The sequence below is a fragment of the Lipotes vexillifer genome, unplaced genomic scaffold, assembly GCF_000442215.2.
Source record: "Lipotes vexillifer unplaced genomic scaffold, Lipotes_vexillifer_v1.1 scaffold628, whole genome shotgun sequence".
NCBI lineage: Eukaryota > Metazoa > Chordata > Mammalia > Artiodactyla > Lipotidae > Lipotes > Lipotes vexillifer.
The window spans coordinates 1,981,443-1,999,572 of NW_006779395.1; the positions used below are offsets into that span (position 1 = coordinate 1,981,443).

The 18,130-nt window shown below is 36.7% G+C and overlaps 1 protein-coding gene across 1 annotated transcript in view; it reads right to left on the reverse strand.

Moving 5' to 3' along the window:
• Positions 1 to 17,868, reverse strand: part of ACBD5 (acyl-CoA binding domain containing 5) — a 32,951-nt gene extending 15,083 nt beyond the window's left edge. The window contains exons 1-8 of the mRNA XM_007452587.1: positions 17,633 to 17,868; positions 14,184 to 14,304; positions 10,439 to 10,511; positions 7,708 to 7,822; positions 7,571 to 7,603; positions 2,398 to 2,529; positions 1,275 to 1,481; positions 402 to 508 (exon numbers count right to left, since the gene is read on the reverse strand). Of these exons, the coding sequence (XP_007452649.1) occupies positions 402 to 508; positions 1,275 to 1,481; positions 2,398 to 2,529; positions 7,571 to 7,603; positions 7,708 to 7,822; positions 10,439 to 10,511; positions 14,184 to 14,304; positions 17,633 to 17,810 (966 nt within the window). The 5' untranslated portion in view covers positions 17,811 to 17,868. The remainder of the gene's footprint in view (positions 1 to 401; positions 509 to 1,274; positions 1,482 to 2,397; positions 2,530 to 7,570; positions 7,604 to 7,707; positions 7,823 to 10,438; positions 10,512 to 14,183; positions 14,305 to 17,632) is intronic.
• Between the last annotated feature and the right edge of the window lie 262 nt (positions 17,869 to 18,130).

Sequence of the window (18,130 nt, forward strand, 5' to 3'; positions counted from 1 at the left end):
AAAAAAAAAAAAAAAAAAAAAAACAAACTTCAGTCCAATGTATTTAGTCAATGTGAAGAACAGATTTATTTGTTTGAAATTATTCAGTCTTCTTGACTGTTATCAATGTCTCAAACATAAGGACTAGCATAAGGAGTTCACCTTCTGCCTCCCATCCCACCTCTCTCAGAATATTTATAGCTGTAAATACATTATAAATTATAATATTTAAACAGTTTTGAATATTCAGAAATTTTATATATTTTTTAATTCACAAAAACCCAAAATACAAATGTTTAAACATGTTAGAGGTATGTTTTCAAAGTGGTGAACAGCATACACATCTGTTATTAATAGAAGTTATGCATGGAATTCTGATATATCACTTTGAAAATTTACCAATTAAAAAATGTCATTTTTACCTCTTCTTGTCCAAATTGCTCCATGGAATCACAGTATACTTCACTGTCTGAATCACTCGTCAAATGCTGAATTGCTGAAACATCTTCAATATGATCATCATTTACATCTAAATATATACAAATGTCCGGGTAGAATAATTATTCTCTATTTGAAGACAAATGCATTATTACATTTTCAAAATTTATCTGCTCTATATTATTTTCATATTGGGAGATAAATTTGATTCACCATTTCATATTGGGAGATAAATTTGATTTACTTTCTTTTAACTTACCAAAATTTTAAATTTAGTCAGTAATTTTTATGTAAAAAGATTACAAAGTATTTTATCATGGAATTATAAAAAGACACTGTCCAGATCAAACTTATAAAAACCTAATAACTTTATAAGAAAAAACTGACTACCGGCTAGGACCCTAAATTTGGGACGTAACTGTGGACATTTGGTTGTTATATTAAGAAATGGTATTTCTTGGTTTCTCTAGTGAAATACAGCAATAATTCACTGTATACACACTATAGGCTCACTCCTAGAGCCGTAACTTATGAAACGACTATACCTTATTTTGCTGACCTGAGAACAAAAGTATCATATAATTAGAGAGGTGAGTTAAAAGAAACATCAGTAATAAAAGTAAAAATTTCAAAGATTTTATTTTAAAATTCTACACAAAAACACAATAAAAAATATTTCAAGAAAAATATAAAAGCCTTGGCCCTATTTTGGTCTTTCAAAGCTATAAACCCTTATAATATTAATAAACCTTAGAGGTTTTTTAAATTCTCAACAGCTCCTAAATATCCTAAAATTATTAAAAGAATATATTATTCATAAGAAAGAAGCCAGAGAAACAACTTTGATGTGACAGTACCTTGGTGAACGCAGACAGCAGTTTTTTCAGTTTGCTCCAAGTTTTGATCTACAGATTTTACTGTCTCAGCACCTCTGCCATTCAGGGAAGGACTGGCATGAATGTCGTTCTGCTGTACACCCTGAACAAAGCTGTCTTTTTCATAGCCATTAGTGACAACGATTTCCAAGTTCTTATGGTCTGCAGATTTCTTCATCATTTTCTTATCTTTTATGTGAAAATGAAGAGATTCATAAAAATTCACTGTAGGAAAACTTCTGTACACTATGTTCTAATATCAGGTAGTCATTTCCCCAGCCTATCATAATCCATTTGAAGGGCTTCCTACGTGGATCAGAGAGATGGGGTGCTCCTTGAAAAGGGGTTAATTATATGCTGAGAGTTCACCCAAACTGTGTTGGTTTCAAAACTGCTTCAGTTCCCTGTGAATCTTCTAGAACCCCTTTTAAGAGATAAATCTCTTGAGGTCTTTTCACTCTTTTGGGCATAGGCAAATTGCTCTATGAGACCCAGCCATATATAGGTCTACATAGCCAATAAAAACAGCCTTCAAAGAAGGTATTATTTGTCAGCCTTTACTGGAAAGTGAAGGCAAAACTAAGCTGTATGGCTTGTTTTAGTGTCTTTCTGCCTCCCCTTTCTAAACTAGTCTCCCCAAGAATGACTGGTGCTCTTACTCACAAGGCCCCCCTAATGCAGAACCCCACGATTCCAATGTTCCCTCTTCATCAGAATCTCTGCTTGCATTCTATTCTCTGGAGTCCATGCCATTCTTGACAAGATATTGAGAATTTAACTTGTCTCCTTGGTAACATATGCATATTTATATTGGAAACAATACCTTAAATGAATACATTTCTAATGCAGCATTTCAGGCTTTACATCTAGAGGAGTGGCCTATCCTTGTTTGCCTTCAATTAACATCAATCCATCTATGCTTAAGGTTGGCTGTCCCTGAACTCTGTAGTAGAGCCTCTTGGTCCACAACGAACCTGGTTATAGGGTCAACAGCCCACATCCCTTCACGTGCCCTAATCGCACACAATGCCAAATAAGTCCAAACCTCTCCGTAGCCTTTCACCTTAGTTAATGTAGAGTGATTAGCTCATAACCCAAAGATTACCATTATCACTTTGTTCTGCTCCTTTCACGCCTTCCTGGGCCTCTTCCTCAGATTCAGCTCCACTATCACTGCTTTCAGCTTTACCATTAAGAGTTTTGGCATTTGGTGTAGAAGTTAGAACATTACCAAGATCTAAAATATGAAATGACCATTTAATCTGTAATGCTGTAACACACAATCATGTTGTAATTTAAAAATAATACTGTAATTCATAAATAACTAATAAAATAATCTTGAAGTAAAATGTTAGAATTTTAACATATAATGAACAGTATTATTTTCTCTGACAGTAAATATATGTACATTACATTAATTCCTCCAGTTATCAGTTCACAACAAAATGATAAAGCTATCTTAAATCCTTTCTGAACAAGGCAGTGGATAAATTATTTTTAAGGTAACATCGATCAAAATGTAAAGTTAAGAGATGATCTTTAATACACAGTAAATGAAGAGAGAGTTGCTATAGGCTAGCATGCTGAAAACATACATAACTTTGGCCCTAAAAACAATCTTATCAATATTATAGTTGGACTACACTAAAAAGTTATTTTTTTTAAATAACTTTATTTATTTATTTATTTTTGGCTGTGTTGGGTCTTTGTTGCTGCGTGCAGGCTTTCTCTAGTTGTGGCGAGCGGGGGCCACTCTTCATTGCAGTGTGTGGGCTTCTCATTGCGGTGGCTTCTCTGTTGCAGACCACGGGCTCTAGGCACACGGGCTTCAGTAGTTGTGGCTTGCGGGCTCAGCAGTTGTGACTCACAGGCTCTAGAGCGCTGGCTCAGTAGTTGCAGGGCATGGGCTTAGCTGCTCCGTGGCATGTGGGATCCTCCTGGACCAGGGCTTGAACCTGAATGCCCTGCATTGGCAGGTGGATTCTTAACCACTGTGCCACCAGGGAAGCCCCTAAAAAGTTTTTTATCCTTTTATTACCTTTAGGGCTTCAGGTGCACAACTTACATTATTATGTCTTTACAGTTAAGCTTTTTTTTAAAAAAAGCATTAGTAAATGTGATTAATCACTTAAAAAGGCAAATTGTCCTATTACCCAAAGTCATACCTTGAGAGTAAATACATGGAAGCTTCTCAAACATTAACATGGATAGGAATCACCTGAGATCTAGTTAAAAGGTAGGATCTGGGGCTTCCCTGGTGGCGCAGTGGTTGAGAGTCCACCTGCCGATGCAGGGGACATGGGTTTGTGCCCCAGTCCGGGAGGATCCCACATGCTGCGGAGCAGCTGGGCCCATGAGCCATGGCCGCGGAGCCTGCGCGTCCAGAGCCTGTGCTCCGCAACGGGAGAGGCCACAGAAGTGAGAGGCCCGCATACCGCAAAAAAAAAAAGGTAGGATCTGAATCAGTAAGTCTGGGGTAATCTAAGATTCTGGATTGCCTTAAAGCTCCCATGTGATGCCAGTGCTGACGGTTACTAGACCCCATTCTGTGATATTGGGAATTATAGTTCCATAACTCTGAGATACTGAAGGCATCCTAAGTGGTTCTTGGCCAAAAACAGTGGTCTTCCTCCATAAACTGCTGGGCTTTATTTTCAATTATACAAGTCCATTTTGGATGCTCCCATGCATCCCAAATAACATATAAAATCTCCATTCATCTTAAACAGTCAGGCCTATATTCTTATTCTTATTATATTCCCTAATTAGTAGAACTAAGGAGTAAAAATTCAACTCTATCATAGGCATTATGGTCTATTCTCTCTTAGAGAATCATGATGGCAGCATAGCTTTTGGATCTCCCTTACTCTTTCCCTGACAACCAGAAAATAAAAAATAATAACAACTGACAAAAAAATAAATAAAAAACAGAAACACTCACCACCCACAGACACCTTCAACAAAACAAAGCATCAGGGAATCCCCAAAACCCCCATCAAATGGATGGTTGCAGCAAAACTACTTGACAGCATCACAGCAGCTCTGTGACGAGAGTTGCAGAAAGCACAGAGAATTACTAATAAGCCCTACTCAGCATCCGAAAATCAATGCAGTACACCATATTAATGGACTAAAGGATAAAAGCCACAAGATTATCACAACGGATGCAGAAAAAACACTTGACAAAATCCAACACTCTTTCTTAATTTTTAAAAAAAGAATTCAGCATACCAGTAATAGAAGGAAAATTCCTCAACATGATGAAGGGCATCTACAAAAAAATAACAGCTAAAGGGCATCTAAGAAAACTCACTAGAATCATACTTAATGTTAAAAGACTGAATGTTTTGTTGCTAAAATAAGGAACAAGACAAAGATGTCTGGGCTTCCCTGGTGGCGCAGTGGTTAAGAATCCACCTGCCAATGCAGGGGACATGGGTTCGAGCCCCGGTCCAGGAAGCTCTAACATGCAGCAGAGTAACTAAGCCCATGTGCCACAAATACTGAAGCCCGTAGGCCTAGAGCCCAAGCTCTGCAGCAAGAGAAGCCACTGCAATAAGAAGCCCGCGCACCTCAATGAAGAGCAGCTCCCGCTCGCCACAACTAGAGAAAGCCTGCACACAACAACAAAGACCCAACGCAGCCAAAAATAAAATAAATTTAAAAAAAAAAGGACACAGATGTCTGCTTTTGTCATCTCTATTTAATACTGTACTGGAAGTTCTAGTTAGGGCAATCAGGCAAGAAAAATAAATAAAAGGCATCCAGACTGACAAGGAAGAAGTAAAATGATCTCTGCAGATGACATGCTCTTATACATAGAAAATTCTAAGTAATCTACAAAAAAACTATTAGAACTAATAAATGGTCAAGCAAGGTTGCAAGATACAAGATCAATATAGAAAAATTAATTGTATTTCTACAAGCTACCAACAAAAATCGAAAAATGAAATTAGAAAATTTAATTTACAATAGCAGCAAAAGAATAAAATAACTAGCAATTGAAAGAAATTAAAGAACATTTAAATAAATGGATTAGAAGACAATATTGTTGAGATGACAATACTTCCAAAAGTGATCTATGATTCATTGCAATCCCTAACAAAATTCCAGCTGGCCATTTTTGCAAAAACTGACAAGATGATTCTGAAGTTCATAGGGACATGCAAGGAATCAAGAATGGTCAAAAATGGGGATTCCCTGGTGGTCCAGTGGTTAGGGCTCTGCGCTTCCACTGCAGGGGGCATGGGTTCGATTCCTGATCAGGGAATTAAGATCCCGCAAGCCGTGTGGCACGGCCAGAAAAAAAAAAGTATAGTCAAAACAATGTTGAAAAAGAACAAAGTTGGAGAGCTTACACTTCCTGATTTCAAAACTTACTATGTATATATATTCTGAAAAAGCCCATGTGACATAGATAATCTGTTCTACTGGGCCTAAACAGCTACTTTTAACAAGATTCTTTATTTAAGAAACAAACTCAAGATTGCAAAATGTCTTGCAACTTGGCAATATCTTACAAAATTAGAAACACTTATCTAACGCCCACATCCTTTGATCCAACAATTATATTTCTAATATAATTTCTTACAGATATGCTTCCACATATGTAAAGTGACATTTGTACATGGTTACTTTCAGCAGCATCTTTTGAAGATCAGAAGAGGAAACAATCTAAATTCCATTAGAGTGGTACAGGTTAAAAAAATTATGGTATAGGTCCGCATCCCTTACAACTCTTGGATCTAGATACGATTTGAAATCCAGAGTTTTCTAATTTTGCAAAGGTCATATACTATACATAATGTATAGTATATGACACCTTCAACAGTGTCTAAGGCAGCTCTCACTAAAAAAAAAAAAAAAATTAAGATATTTGTAGCAAAATATAATAGCCGTACAAAATAGGATAAAAACTTAAAATAGCCTCATGTCATTTAAGGTCAAGGTTTGCTCCTCCTGTTAATGTTAGGACAGGTTTTGCTCTCAAATGGGTTATCAAAAAAGCTTTATCAAGCCTTTTGAACTCTTAAATTATAGCTAAGGGATTATGGATCTGAGCCTTTATTATCATTTTTCACTCTTCCTTGTTTTTATAGCTAGTTGTTTCAACATTTGCCTCTGGCAGTAGGCTGGACACAACCAAAGCAGGTCCTGATTTATTCCCCTCTGCATCCTAATAACACACTTCACAAACAGAAAACATTTAATTTTTTTTTCTGACTTGAAAAAGTATGAATTATAAAGAAGATTATTTGTTAATATTTGACCCCTCTAGGTAGACAAATCAGAAACAGAGGGTGTGGTACAGAGTTATGCCCAGTAAAAGTCACCATCAGTTATGTGGCGGACACAAACTGCAGGCCTTATGACAGAACAGGAAGATTCCTATTTTGATCAATTAGTAAAAGATGCCTTGTGAATGGAATGCCAGGAAAAAAAAAAAAGGATGGGCAGGCTGATTTTTATTCAAAACATATATAATTGTCATTTAGAATGACTCTTAGGAGCTCATTTCACTCTGTTTTCTAAAACAATTTAAAGAGCAAATGTTTACGGTTAATACCAGCAAATCTGCAGATTATTCAGCTCCTGCTAGTACGTAAAAAGATAAGACTTTCAATTCGTTACTGAGAACATGAAAACAGAACTCTAAAAAAAAAAGACCAAGTGAGGTGAATTCACTGACATCTTGTTTTAGCTAGCTACACTAGAGTTAAACCATACTATAAACATATTCACTTAAAATTAGCTAGCAAGTCATTTCAGCCATAACAATATAACAGCTAATATAATTAATAAATCAAAATAGAAAATATGAAATATGAATCATAAAAATAAAACCATGAATTCTGTTATAATTTTGTATACAAATGAACCATCTGTCATGTTTTAATAACCTAAGGGTAAAAATTGCGGTTTATACCAACAAGCACCTACTGAATAGCACAGGGAACTCTGCTCAATATTCTGTAATAACCTAAATGGGAAAATAATTTGAAAAAGAATAGATACATGTATATGTATAACTGAATCACTTCGCTGTACACTGAAACTAACACAACATTGTTAATCAACTATGCTCCAATATAAAATAAAATTTTTTTTAAAACTCTGAAAAAAAAATTAGGGTTTATAATATTTTGGAACTTTGTGCAATGTATTTGCTTGAAAGAAAACTCTTGAGTGAAAAGCCCGTAAGTTATATAAATTTGTGCAGAGTTCTTTTGGCATATAAATTTTAAACCAAAGTTTCACATGGATTTCATTATTCCTACCTTCTAAGTATTTAGAGATTTTCTCCACTCGGACTGGCATGTGAAAGTAAAAAAGAAAAATTAGACATATAATATAAATATTAATGCATGCATAATGTATCAGCTGCTGAACGAAAAACTAGGTAAAAGAGGCCAACCTGAGGTTAAATCAGAACTTCTGCCACTCTTTTTGTCTTCTATAATTTCATAAAACGGACCAATGACATGTAGCAATTCTTCAACTTTTTCAGTCATCGGCATAGTTTCAAGAATCTGTAATCAAAAGAAACAAATCCTGTGAAAACCAACTATTAATGTGATCCACACTAGCACCAAATAATATATTTATAATTTACTTACTGATAACTTTGAGATTTGAAGTGCTTTTACAGACTCCTGAAAGTATCTATGTTAATTACATATTGATGCCTATACCATCCTAGGAAAATTTCAAGTAAATATTTAAAAGCGTTCTCATTTTGAAAACTATTTTACATAAGCTTCGTGTAAAATTTAATAGGATAAGCTATAGATTGTGCATTAAGCACTAAAGGCACTAATGTAAAATAAAATAGAAAATTGTGGGGTTAGAGTAAAATTATTGTGTGTTCTTTAACACCAAGGTAGTGTTTTTAAAAGGGTGTTAAGTAACGTAGGAAATGGCAACCACTTTCAGACACCTTCATAACTACGGGCAAATTTAGAATCATCAAGTTTAAAGAGCAAGGTAAATTAGGTGAAAAATTATTCAAATAAAGAACCATCAACTGATGACTGACAAAATAAAGTATTTCTATATATGGAATATTTTGCAGATATTAAAAAGACTACGATTAGTTCTGTGTGTGCTGACTGGAAAAATATCTGTAAATTTTTTTTACAGGCAAAAAGCTAGTAGCTGCACAGTATGTTTAATATGATACCATTATTGGTTTTCTTTCTTTTTTTAAATAATAGGATATATATATACACACGTCTTTTCTGTATCAATCTACAAAATACAATTAAAAGTAATTACCACTATATAGTTAAAATGGTGGGAATGAGGAAAGATTATAACAATATTTAAAGAAAAAAGAATGTTATCAAACCAAAGCTGTACATTATCGTTCTCTCTCTGCTTTTGAAAGACTCCTTTGTTCTGCTACTGATATACTTAACAGCCAAAAGAACTAAGCTCTGACCTCTTTTATAGAAAAACAAAGTCCACCAAATAAAAAATTGTGAAAATGTAACAAAGTGCACAACTTTAAGCAATGTAGAAGACATTAAAACAAAACAAATTACTCTGAATCTACTAAATAAAAATTACTACAGAGATTAATACTATCAAAGCATCTGGCAAAAAAAATATTCCTTTTTTACATATTTTCTCTATGTTCAAAGATTATTTAAGATTATTATACAGGGCTTCCCTGGTGGCGCAGTGGTTGAGAGTCCGCCTGCCGATGCAGGGAACGCGGGTTCGTGCCCCAGTCTGGGAAGATCCCACATGCCGCGGAGCGGCTGGGCCCATGAGCCATGGCCGCTGGGCCTGCGCGTCCGGAGCCTGTGCTCCACAACGGGAGAGGCCACAACAGTGAGAGGCCCGCGAAACGCAAAAACAAAAACAAAAACAAAAAAACAAAAAAAAAGATTATTATACAGATCTAGATTTCACAACTTCTGATCCATTACCAACATATCAATACAAATGCTCCTTTATAAAAAGGCAGTAAGATCATCTTTAAAAATCCATGATTTCTTCATTAATTTGCTCCTTGAAGAGCTAGTTAATAAAGAATGCCCTCTTTACTAGTTACCAGAGAAACTAAAAGCATCCTTGTCTTATTCTGCGTCTGCAGGATTTTTACATTCACAGAAAAATGCTTATTACTGATAAATCCAGTGATAGAAACATCTCAACTTATGAGTCAACACTTGTATGAGAACACTGTTGGGCAGTCTTGTTACCTATTTCTCATAAAAAGTTTGAAAACAGAAATGTTTTCAAGACAGCCCAGTTAAGTCCCACACTCCTGAGTAAGGGAAATCAGTATTTGAAAAGATTCCTATCTATACACTTTCTGCAGAAGTCAACGATAGAGAAAGATAAGAAAGATGAAAAAATGAAAACACAGGACTTCCCTGGCAGCACAGTGGTTAAGAATCCACCTTCCAATGCAGGGGACACAGGTTCGATCCCTGGTCCGGGAAGATTCCCACATGCCACAGAGCACCTAAGCCCGTATGCCACAACTACTGAGCCTGTGCAGACCACAAGCCACAACTACTGAGCCCACATGCCTAGAGCCCATGCTCCACGACAAGAACCCATTGCAATGAGAAGCCCGCGTACCACAACGAAGAGTAGCCGCTCGCCGCAACTTGAGAAGGCCCGCGTGCAGCAACAAAGACCCAACGCAGCCAAAAATAAATAAAATAAATAAATTTATTAAAAAAAGAAAAGAAAATAGCATGTCCCCACAATGTGACACATCTGAAGGAAAAAACATTTACCTTAAGATGAACTTTGATGAGACAGATAAAGCCCTGATAAGCTCAATAATCTAGATTCTATATTCTAACATATTACAATCTCTTTGTTCCTAAAAACAAAGCTAATTTGCTTGATAACAAAATTAAATCAAAGCTGCTCTAAATAGGGACCTCCCTGGTGGTCCAATGGGTAGGACTCTGTGCTCCCAGTGCAGGTGGCCCAGGTACGATCCCTTGTTGGGGAACTAAATCCCACATTCATGCCACAACTAAAGAGCCCACATGCCTCAACAAAGATCCCGTGGGCCACAGCTAAGACCCGGCACAGCCAAAATTAATAAATAAATAAATATTAAAAATAAAAAACTGTTCTAAGTAGTTTTATTTTCTATTGTGAATTATTTTCCCTACCTTTTTCATTTCTTCAACGTATGCAATCATGGCTTCCTCTTTGGTCATATCACCTAATGAACTCCAAGCATCCCTAGAAATAAAAATATCCAATTAACTACAGAAAGACACCTGATTTCAATTGCTCAGAATACAATTTATAGTTATTGCTATAGGATCATTAATTTAAAACAGGCTTTACTTAAAGATATATTAATGTTTCCAAAGGATCTCTTTAAATGCACCACCTTGAAGAAAAATATCACAGTGAATAAAATGGCAAATTAAATAGTAGCTAACCCACCCCTCCAGGCGGTCACAAAGCACTGAGCCGATATCCCTGTGCCATGCGGCTGCTTCCCACTAGCTATCTACCTTACGTTTGTTAGTGTATATATGTCCATGCCTCATACCAGATGGCACACATCACCAAAGTAATGAGGCTCCCAGCAGGATCCACTTCACACCAGAGGGCCCACATCAACAAGGGGATGGGAACCAGGCAGAAGTGACCTCACACACAATGGACCACATCATAATAAGGTGAGGAACACAGCAGTTGGGACCTCACAACACAGGTCCCACATCACCAAGGGGATGGGAACCAGGCAGGAGTAACCTCACAACAGAGGGCCCATATAAAAAATAAATAAATAAATAAATAGTAGCTAAAACTAATTAGTATAAAACCTATCTATAGACCATAGATTATAGGGACTACATTATATAGTCTCTATAATCTCTATATAGATTATAGAGACCATAGACTGTTCATAATTATTTGCTAAGAACTCTTTAAAAGTCTTTATATCATTATAAATAACAGTGACAAAAATGAACATTTTAGAAACTCTACATGAACTGTCACAGTCATGTTTCAAATGAACAGAAGTTTTGGTTAATTTTTTTTATAATTTATTTATTTAATTTATTTATTTTGGTCTGCATTGGGTCTTCGTTGCTGCACGTGGGCTTTCTCTAGTTGTGGCGACCAGGGGCTACTCTTCGTTGTGGTGCACGGGCTTCTCATTGTGGTGGCTTGTCTTGTTGCGGAGTGCGGGCTCTAGGCGCCTGGGCTTCAGCAGTTGTGGCTCATGGGCTCAGTAGTTGTGGCTCACGGGCTCTAGAGCGCAGGCTCAGTAGTTGTGGTGCACAGAATTAGTTGCCCCGCATCATGTGGGATCTTCCCGGACCAGGGCTCGAACCCGTGTCCCCTGCATGGGCAGGCGGATTCTTAACCACTGTGCCACCAGGGAAGCCCATGCCTGCATTCTAGAGCCCGCACGCCTAGAGCCCATGTTCCACAGCAAGAGAAGCCACTGCAATGAGAAGCCCGCGCACCACAATGAGGAGCAGCCCCCGCTCGCCTCAACTAGAGAAAGCCCACGCGCAGCAACAAAGACCCAAGGCAGCCAAAAGTAATAAATAAATAAAAATAAATAAATTTATATTAAAAAATAAGAGTATAACACTTGAAAAATGGAAAAGGTTTCTTACCTCTAAATAAAAAATGAAAATGTGAGGGGCAGGAAAATTTTAAAGCCTCAAATAATGAGAAGAGCCCTTTGAAATTTTTGCCTAAAAAGAAAACCTCTCATTTTAGAGATGTTTTCCAGAAGCAGTTTAACTCCACCAAGGGTCAATTCTGAGGAAAATCATTAAGTAAATAAATAAGTTTTCTTCAAACAGCTTAAATAACATATTGCTCTTACATTTACCCTAATACAACTAGTCATAAAGACCTTAGAGGAAAGTACAGGACTAAGAAATCCTCAAAGATGAGGTTCACCTCACACCAGTCAGAATGGCCATCATCAAAAAATCTATAGACAATAAATGCAGGAGAGGGTGTGGAGAAAAGGGAACACTCTTGCACTGTTGGTGGGAATGTAAATTGATACAGCCACTATGGAGAACAGTATGGAGGTTCCTTAAAAAACTAAAAATAGAACTACCATATGACCCGGCAATTCCACTACTGGGCATATACCCCGAGAAAACCATAATTCAAAAAGAGTCATGTGCCACAATGTTTGTTGCAGTTCTATTTACAATAGCCAGGACACGGAAACAACCTAAGTGTCCATCGACAGATGAATGGATAAATATGTGACACATATATACAAAGGAATATTACTCAGCCATAAAAAGAAACGAAACTGAATTATTTGTAGTGAGGTGGATGGACCTAGAGACTGTCAAACAGAGTGAAGTAAGTCAGAAAGAGAAAAATAAATACCAAATGCTAACACATATATATGGAATCTAAAAAAAAAAAAAAGGTTCTGAAGAACCTAGGGGCAGGACAGGAATAAAGACGCAGATGTAGAGAATGGACTTGAGGACACGGGGATGGGGAAGGGTAAGCTGGGACAAAGTGAGAGAATGGCATGGACTTATATACACTACCAAATGTAAAATAGCTAGTGGGATGCAGCCACATAGCAAAGGGAGATCAGCTCGGTGCTTTGTGACCACGGACAGGGGTGGGATAGGGAGGGTGGGAGGGAGACACAAGAGGGAGGCAATATGGGGATGTATGTGTATGTATAGCTGATTCACTTTGTTATACAACAGAAACTAACACACCATTGTAAAGCAATTATACTCCAATAAAGATGTTAAAAAAAAAAGAAAGAAATCCTCAAAGGAGTTTAAGGACTTCCAATGCAGGGTGAAGAAACTTAGCCATCAAAACATGTGGCTCTTAAAGACTTACTCTGCCAATTAGCACACTCTGTTCCTGACGTACATGACATATGGTCATGTTAGACATCAGACATCCTGTTAGACATTTGTCACCTCTTCAATAGTGTTTAAGAACATCAAATGTTAGTCAACTGGAAACATGGCAGAGGTATTTTGTGATTCTATTAAATATATTAAAAATGAAATTTCTATTCAAGTACAGTGGGACAGGAGTGACAGCTTAGAGAAAAAGTAAGGCAGAACCTGAGTCATGCTCCTAGTTATATATTATCTCAATGGCTCAAAGCAAACAAGGTCACCTGACAAGCAAGAGGTCACTCTTCTTCTTGGCAGGTAAAAGAGGCAGGAGAGTCTGTTGTTTCTTTAATGTAATTTGGGACTTATTCTTGGCATAATAAAAAGAACAAACTCCATAAAAGGAAACACTAATTGAAAATGCTTTTATATCTTTGATAAATCTACCTCTTTTGGTTTTATTGTCTTCTTTTCTTCCCCAAGACCTTCCTATTTGAGTGAAATTGTGTTAAGAGCACACAGAGGGGGCTTCCCTGGTGGCGCAGTGGTTAAGAATCCGCCTGCCAATGCAAGGGACACAGGTTCGAGCCCTGGTCCAGGAAGATCCCATGTGCCGCAGAGCAGCTAAGCCCATGCGCCACAATTACTAAGCCTGCACTCTAGAGCCCGTGAGCCACAACTACTGAGCCCGCGTGCTGCAACTACTGAAGCCCACGCGCCTACAGCCCACGGTCCGCAACAAGAGAAGCCACCGCATTGAGAAGCCCGCACACCGCAACAAAGAGTAGACCCCACTCACTGCAACTAGAGAAAGCCCGCATGTAGCAATGAAGACCCAATGCAGCCAAAAATAAAGAAAGAAATTTACTTAAAAAAAAAAAAACCCTTGTTTAAAAAAAAAAAGAGCACATAGAAGATAAAAATGTATCCAGTACCTAGAATACTTTGTGCACAGAATAATCCATAACTACATAAGTAATAGTCATATGATAATTATGTCATTAAACTCAAAATTCTCTCATAGCTCTCTACATAAAATTACCATTTATATCTTCCAATAGGATCCCAGAATCCAGGCCTTGATAGTTTACAGGGTCCTTCAGTTGCCTGCTTATAAAAGCTATAGAACTTGAGCATCATTTCATTTGTTGGCTGGAATGAACCTATTGGAAACATACATTAAGTAAGATCACTTGGAGAACATAATTGATGAGCTAATGCTTAGCTTACTAACAGTGACTTTTTAATATTTCATTAATAGTTCAGACAATTTATTCTTATTTTATATAAACAAAAGTTATGGCTCAGTTTATTTCTTTGATTTGAAAAAACTCTGAGATTTTACACTTTAATAACAACGCATAACATAGTTCAATAAATAAGAGAATAAAAGAATAAACATGTTGTAGATGTAACCAAAATAACTGGCAAATGTCATTTAAAAAAATAAATAAAATATAGAATAACTGTATCATGCAACTGTAATAAGGTATTTCTATTAAAAAATTGTGACAAACCACACTGACTATAGCACAAATGAAAGTTAAATGTATACTCTGCTTAATAAAACTGCAACAGTAAGAAATTAAACTTCTCTTGGCCAAATTTCTGATTTCTCAGGGGATTAGGAACTTTGGCTAAAGCCAACCAGTGTGTACTGCGGTAGAAAAAGAATTAATCCAAGATAAAATAGATTTCTCACTTCCTACCTCCATAGTTTTGGACATGCCAATTTTTTGAGGATCAGTCTTCACATGTTTCTAGCTTGTCAATAAACTTTTTTATGTTTAAAGTTTTCAAATTGTTTGAACAAGTGCTATAATTTGCAATACTCTTAATGAGAGAGAAAAATTGGAATATAAATGTTTTATAATAACTAACTGGCTAAATAATTATGATATACATAAATTATGGGATTATTTATAACTACCGCCCTTAAAAATTTTACTGTAGAAATATATAAAAAATAGCATGAGAAAAGTTTCAAGATCTACTATAAAATGAGAGTTAAACAGCAGTTTAAAACAGCATATCCAGCACAATCAATTTTTACAAAATAAGTACTTACATACTTAAAAAGCGCAGAAGGAAACATGTTAAAAGAGGATAGATATCGCTGTCATAGGCATATAGATTACTTCGTTTCTTTTTTGCTTATTTGCACTTTTAAAAAATTTACATTTATTGTGCATTACTTTTGTTCCAAAATTCATTATAAAAACAAAAATTAAAACTGTAAAAAGATGTTTTTAAAACTTCATAGATTGCATAATAATCTGATAACATGTGGTAATCAAAAGCTAGTAGTTTATAAACATTGTGAAAATTACAACACAGACAAGCTGAGAACTGGTGTTTCAGGTTTGACCAGGAGTGAATAATTAATTCCAAAATCACAATAATAAATTATCTACACAATATATGCTCATTTAGGAGTATCCATTAGATACAGTGTTTCAATGACATAGTCTTTATATAGCAGAGGGGAAGAAAATGGAGAAACTATAGTTAAAAATGTTTACATATTTTAAAAAAAAATGGTTACCTATTTAAATGATACAAACCTAAATTTAAAACATCAAAAGCCTCATCTCATAATATCTTCAGTAAGTCAGTCAACTGAGATTTAAAAGTTTATTGGTTAAGGTGAGTAAAATATACATTAGGTTAGAGCAAAAACTAATAACATATATTGAATATATTCTGTGTATAAGACACTAGATAAAGTATAGTCTCTATCCTCAAGGTGCTCACACACAACATCTTACAGAAAAACCTGAACAAACTTTTTGGCAAACCCAATACATTTGATATGTATGTGTTTAAAACATAATATAGGAAAATAAATTTCTAAAGGTCAAGGGCATACCAAACATAGGTGCTATAGGATTCATTATAACTTTATGCCATAGATAAAGATTAAGCAACAAGCAACAAAAAAACTATAAGAATATCTGCAAGATAATCCAGGACAGATAACACAACTTAAAAGTTTTACTATAAAACTATTTAATAATTCATTATAACAATACTTCTGCTTCAATTATTATCAATTTAGTTTCAGTAGATAATAGTACAGTACTGAACATTGCCCCACCCAGCTGCCCTTTGGCAGAGGTTCTTAACTTGGCAATACCTTCTTAAATGTTATATAAACACAAACTGTATTTACACTTATATGGGTTTCCTAATAAGTGATATATGGTGTCAGCAAAGATAGCAAACTATCATCAAGTCTAGCTCTATCAATTTTCAAAAAATATAAAAACGTGTGGTTTAGAAGGATGAAGGTACCATTTAAACAAAACTCTTAGAATCATGCCTTCCTGTAAACTCTCTTCATCAGACATTTAAAAAATCAATACCTAGATAAGTTCCTATGTTATTTCTCTACATTTTGTTCATTCACTCTTTTCTTTCAATTCCTCATATGTCCTCCTCCAATTTGGTGTTTGAGATTACGAAAGGAAAGCTATTTTGTGTATATTTGTTTTCAAAACCTTTTGTATCTGCACTTAATGAACGTTTGTTAATAGTACTGAACATTCATTACTTAGCCAAATGATAATTAATGAAAATAGGGAACATGACATTAAATACTATAGTAGTATATTAGTGTTATATTCAGTTAGTTTTATACTCTGGCACAATGATAGTAGTTAAAAGTATCATTAAAAAAATACACGTTTATTGTGGAAAAATACACATTTATTGCAGAAAGATATGAAGTGAAAAGTCAAATTCCCCCTTGCCAAGCCTCTCCACCGAAAAAATATTTGAATAACGGCCTTAAACTTCCCCAAATTTGTCAGACATAAAATTACAAATTCAAAAAGCTCTGCAAAACCCCAAACAGCATTAATATGAAGAAAACCATACCAAGACGGATCATAATCAAACTGCTCAAAACCAACAATAAAGAGAAAAATCTTGACAGAAGCCAGAGAAACGACAGGTTAAATATGAAAGAACAGCTCCAATGACTTTTCACCCAATGTGCAAAGGTCCCATATGAGTATGAAAAAGAGAACACTAGGACCATAGAACAGGTTTTGTTTTTTAAAGTAGTAAATATATATGTAAATAAGAGAAATCGTTTTACAAATGAATATAGCTGTTCTTTCCTTTCTTTCCCTTCATATCAAAAGTTTTCAAAAAGTAGACTTTATGAGTATGTGGTCCTAGGCATCCCCATCCCAGATTTTTTAAAAACATACCCCAATCCGCAGTCATTAAGGGACTTTTCTTTTCGACAACAATATAAACTGCTTAAAATCTGGATAATATATTTGTCTCAGGCTTGAAAGATCAGCAGGCAATTAATTCCCATCCGACACCTCCCCTTCAATTACATGCGTTTTCAACGCAAAAAAAGAAGTAGGTTAAATAAGCAAGACTGAAGCAGAAAGAAGGCTAAAGGAGGTGAGATTCAGAAACTGGGGCCTCAAGCCTCTGCAGAAGGCTTGTCCAGCCGGGCCCAAGTGCACGTACCATTTTTCGGCAAACTCTGGATCACCTTCACCGCCGCCTCAAACCGGGTTTCATGCACGGATCTCGTGTCCGCCATCTCCAGCCTCCAGCTCCGGCCCCGGTCCCAAGGTCTGTCGGCTGGAATCAGGCAGCAGCAGCAGCACCAGCTTTCCCAGGAGCCTGCATGAAACTGGAACATGGAGCGCAGCCGCGGATCAACATGCCCAAAGGGAGGAGGACCCGAAGCGCAGCTGGTCAGTTCCCCGTGGCCCTGCCCTATCCAGGCCACACAGTCTGAGATGGCCCGGCTCCTTCCTCCTCCCCGGGGCGTGACCTAGGCTGGGGAGGCCGGGCCGCCCAGAAAAACAACTCACCGAGAGGAAGAGCATCTCTAGCGGAAGGCGGAGGAGCCCCAGGCACTGGTGGTCGCTGTGCCGCTGACCCACCCGCAGGACCCTGGCGGAGCGGCCACACCCCCCATCCCGGCGAGGTCCATCTGTCCGTCCGCGCCCTCCCCGC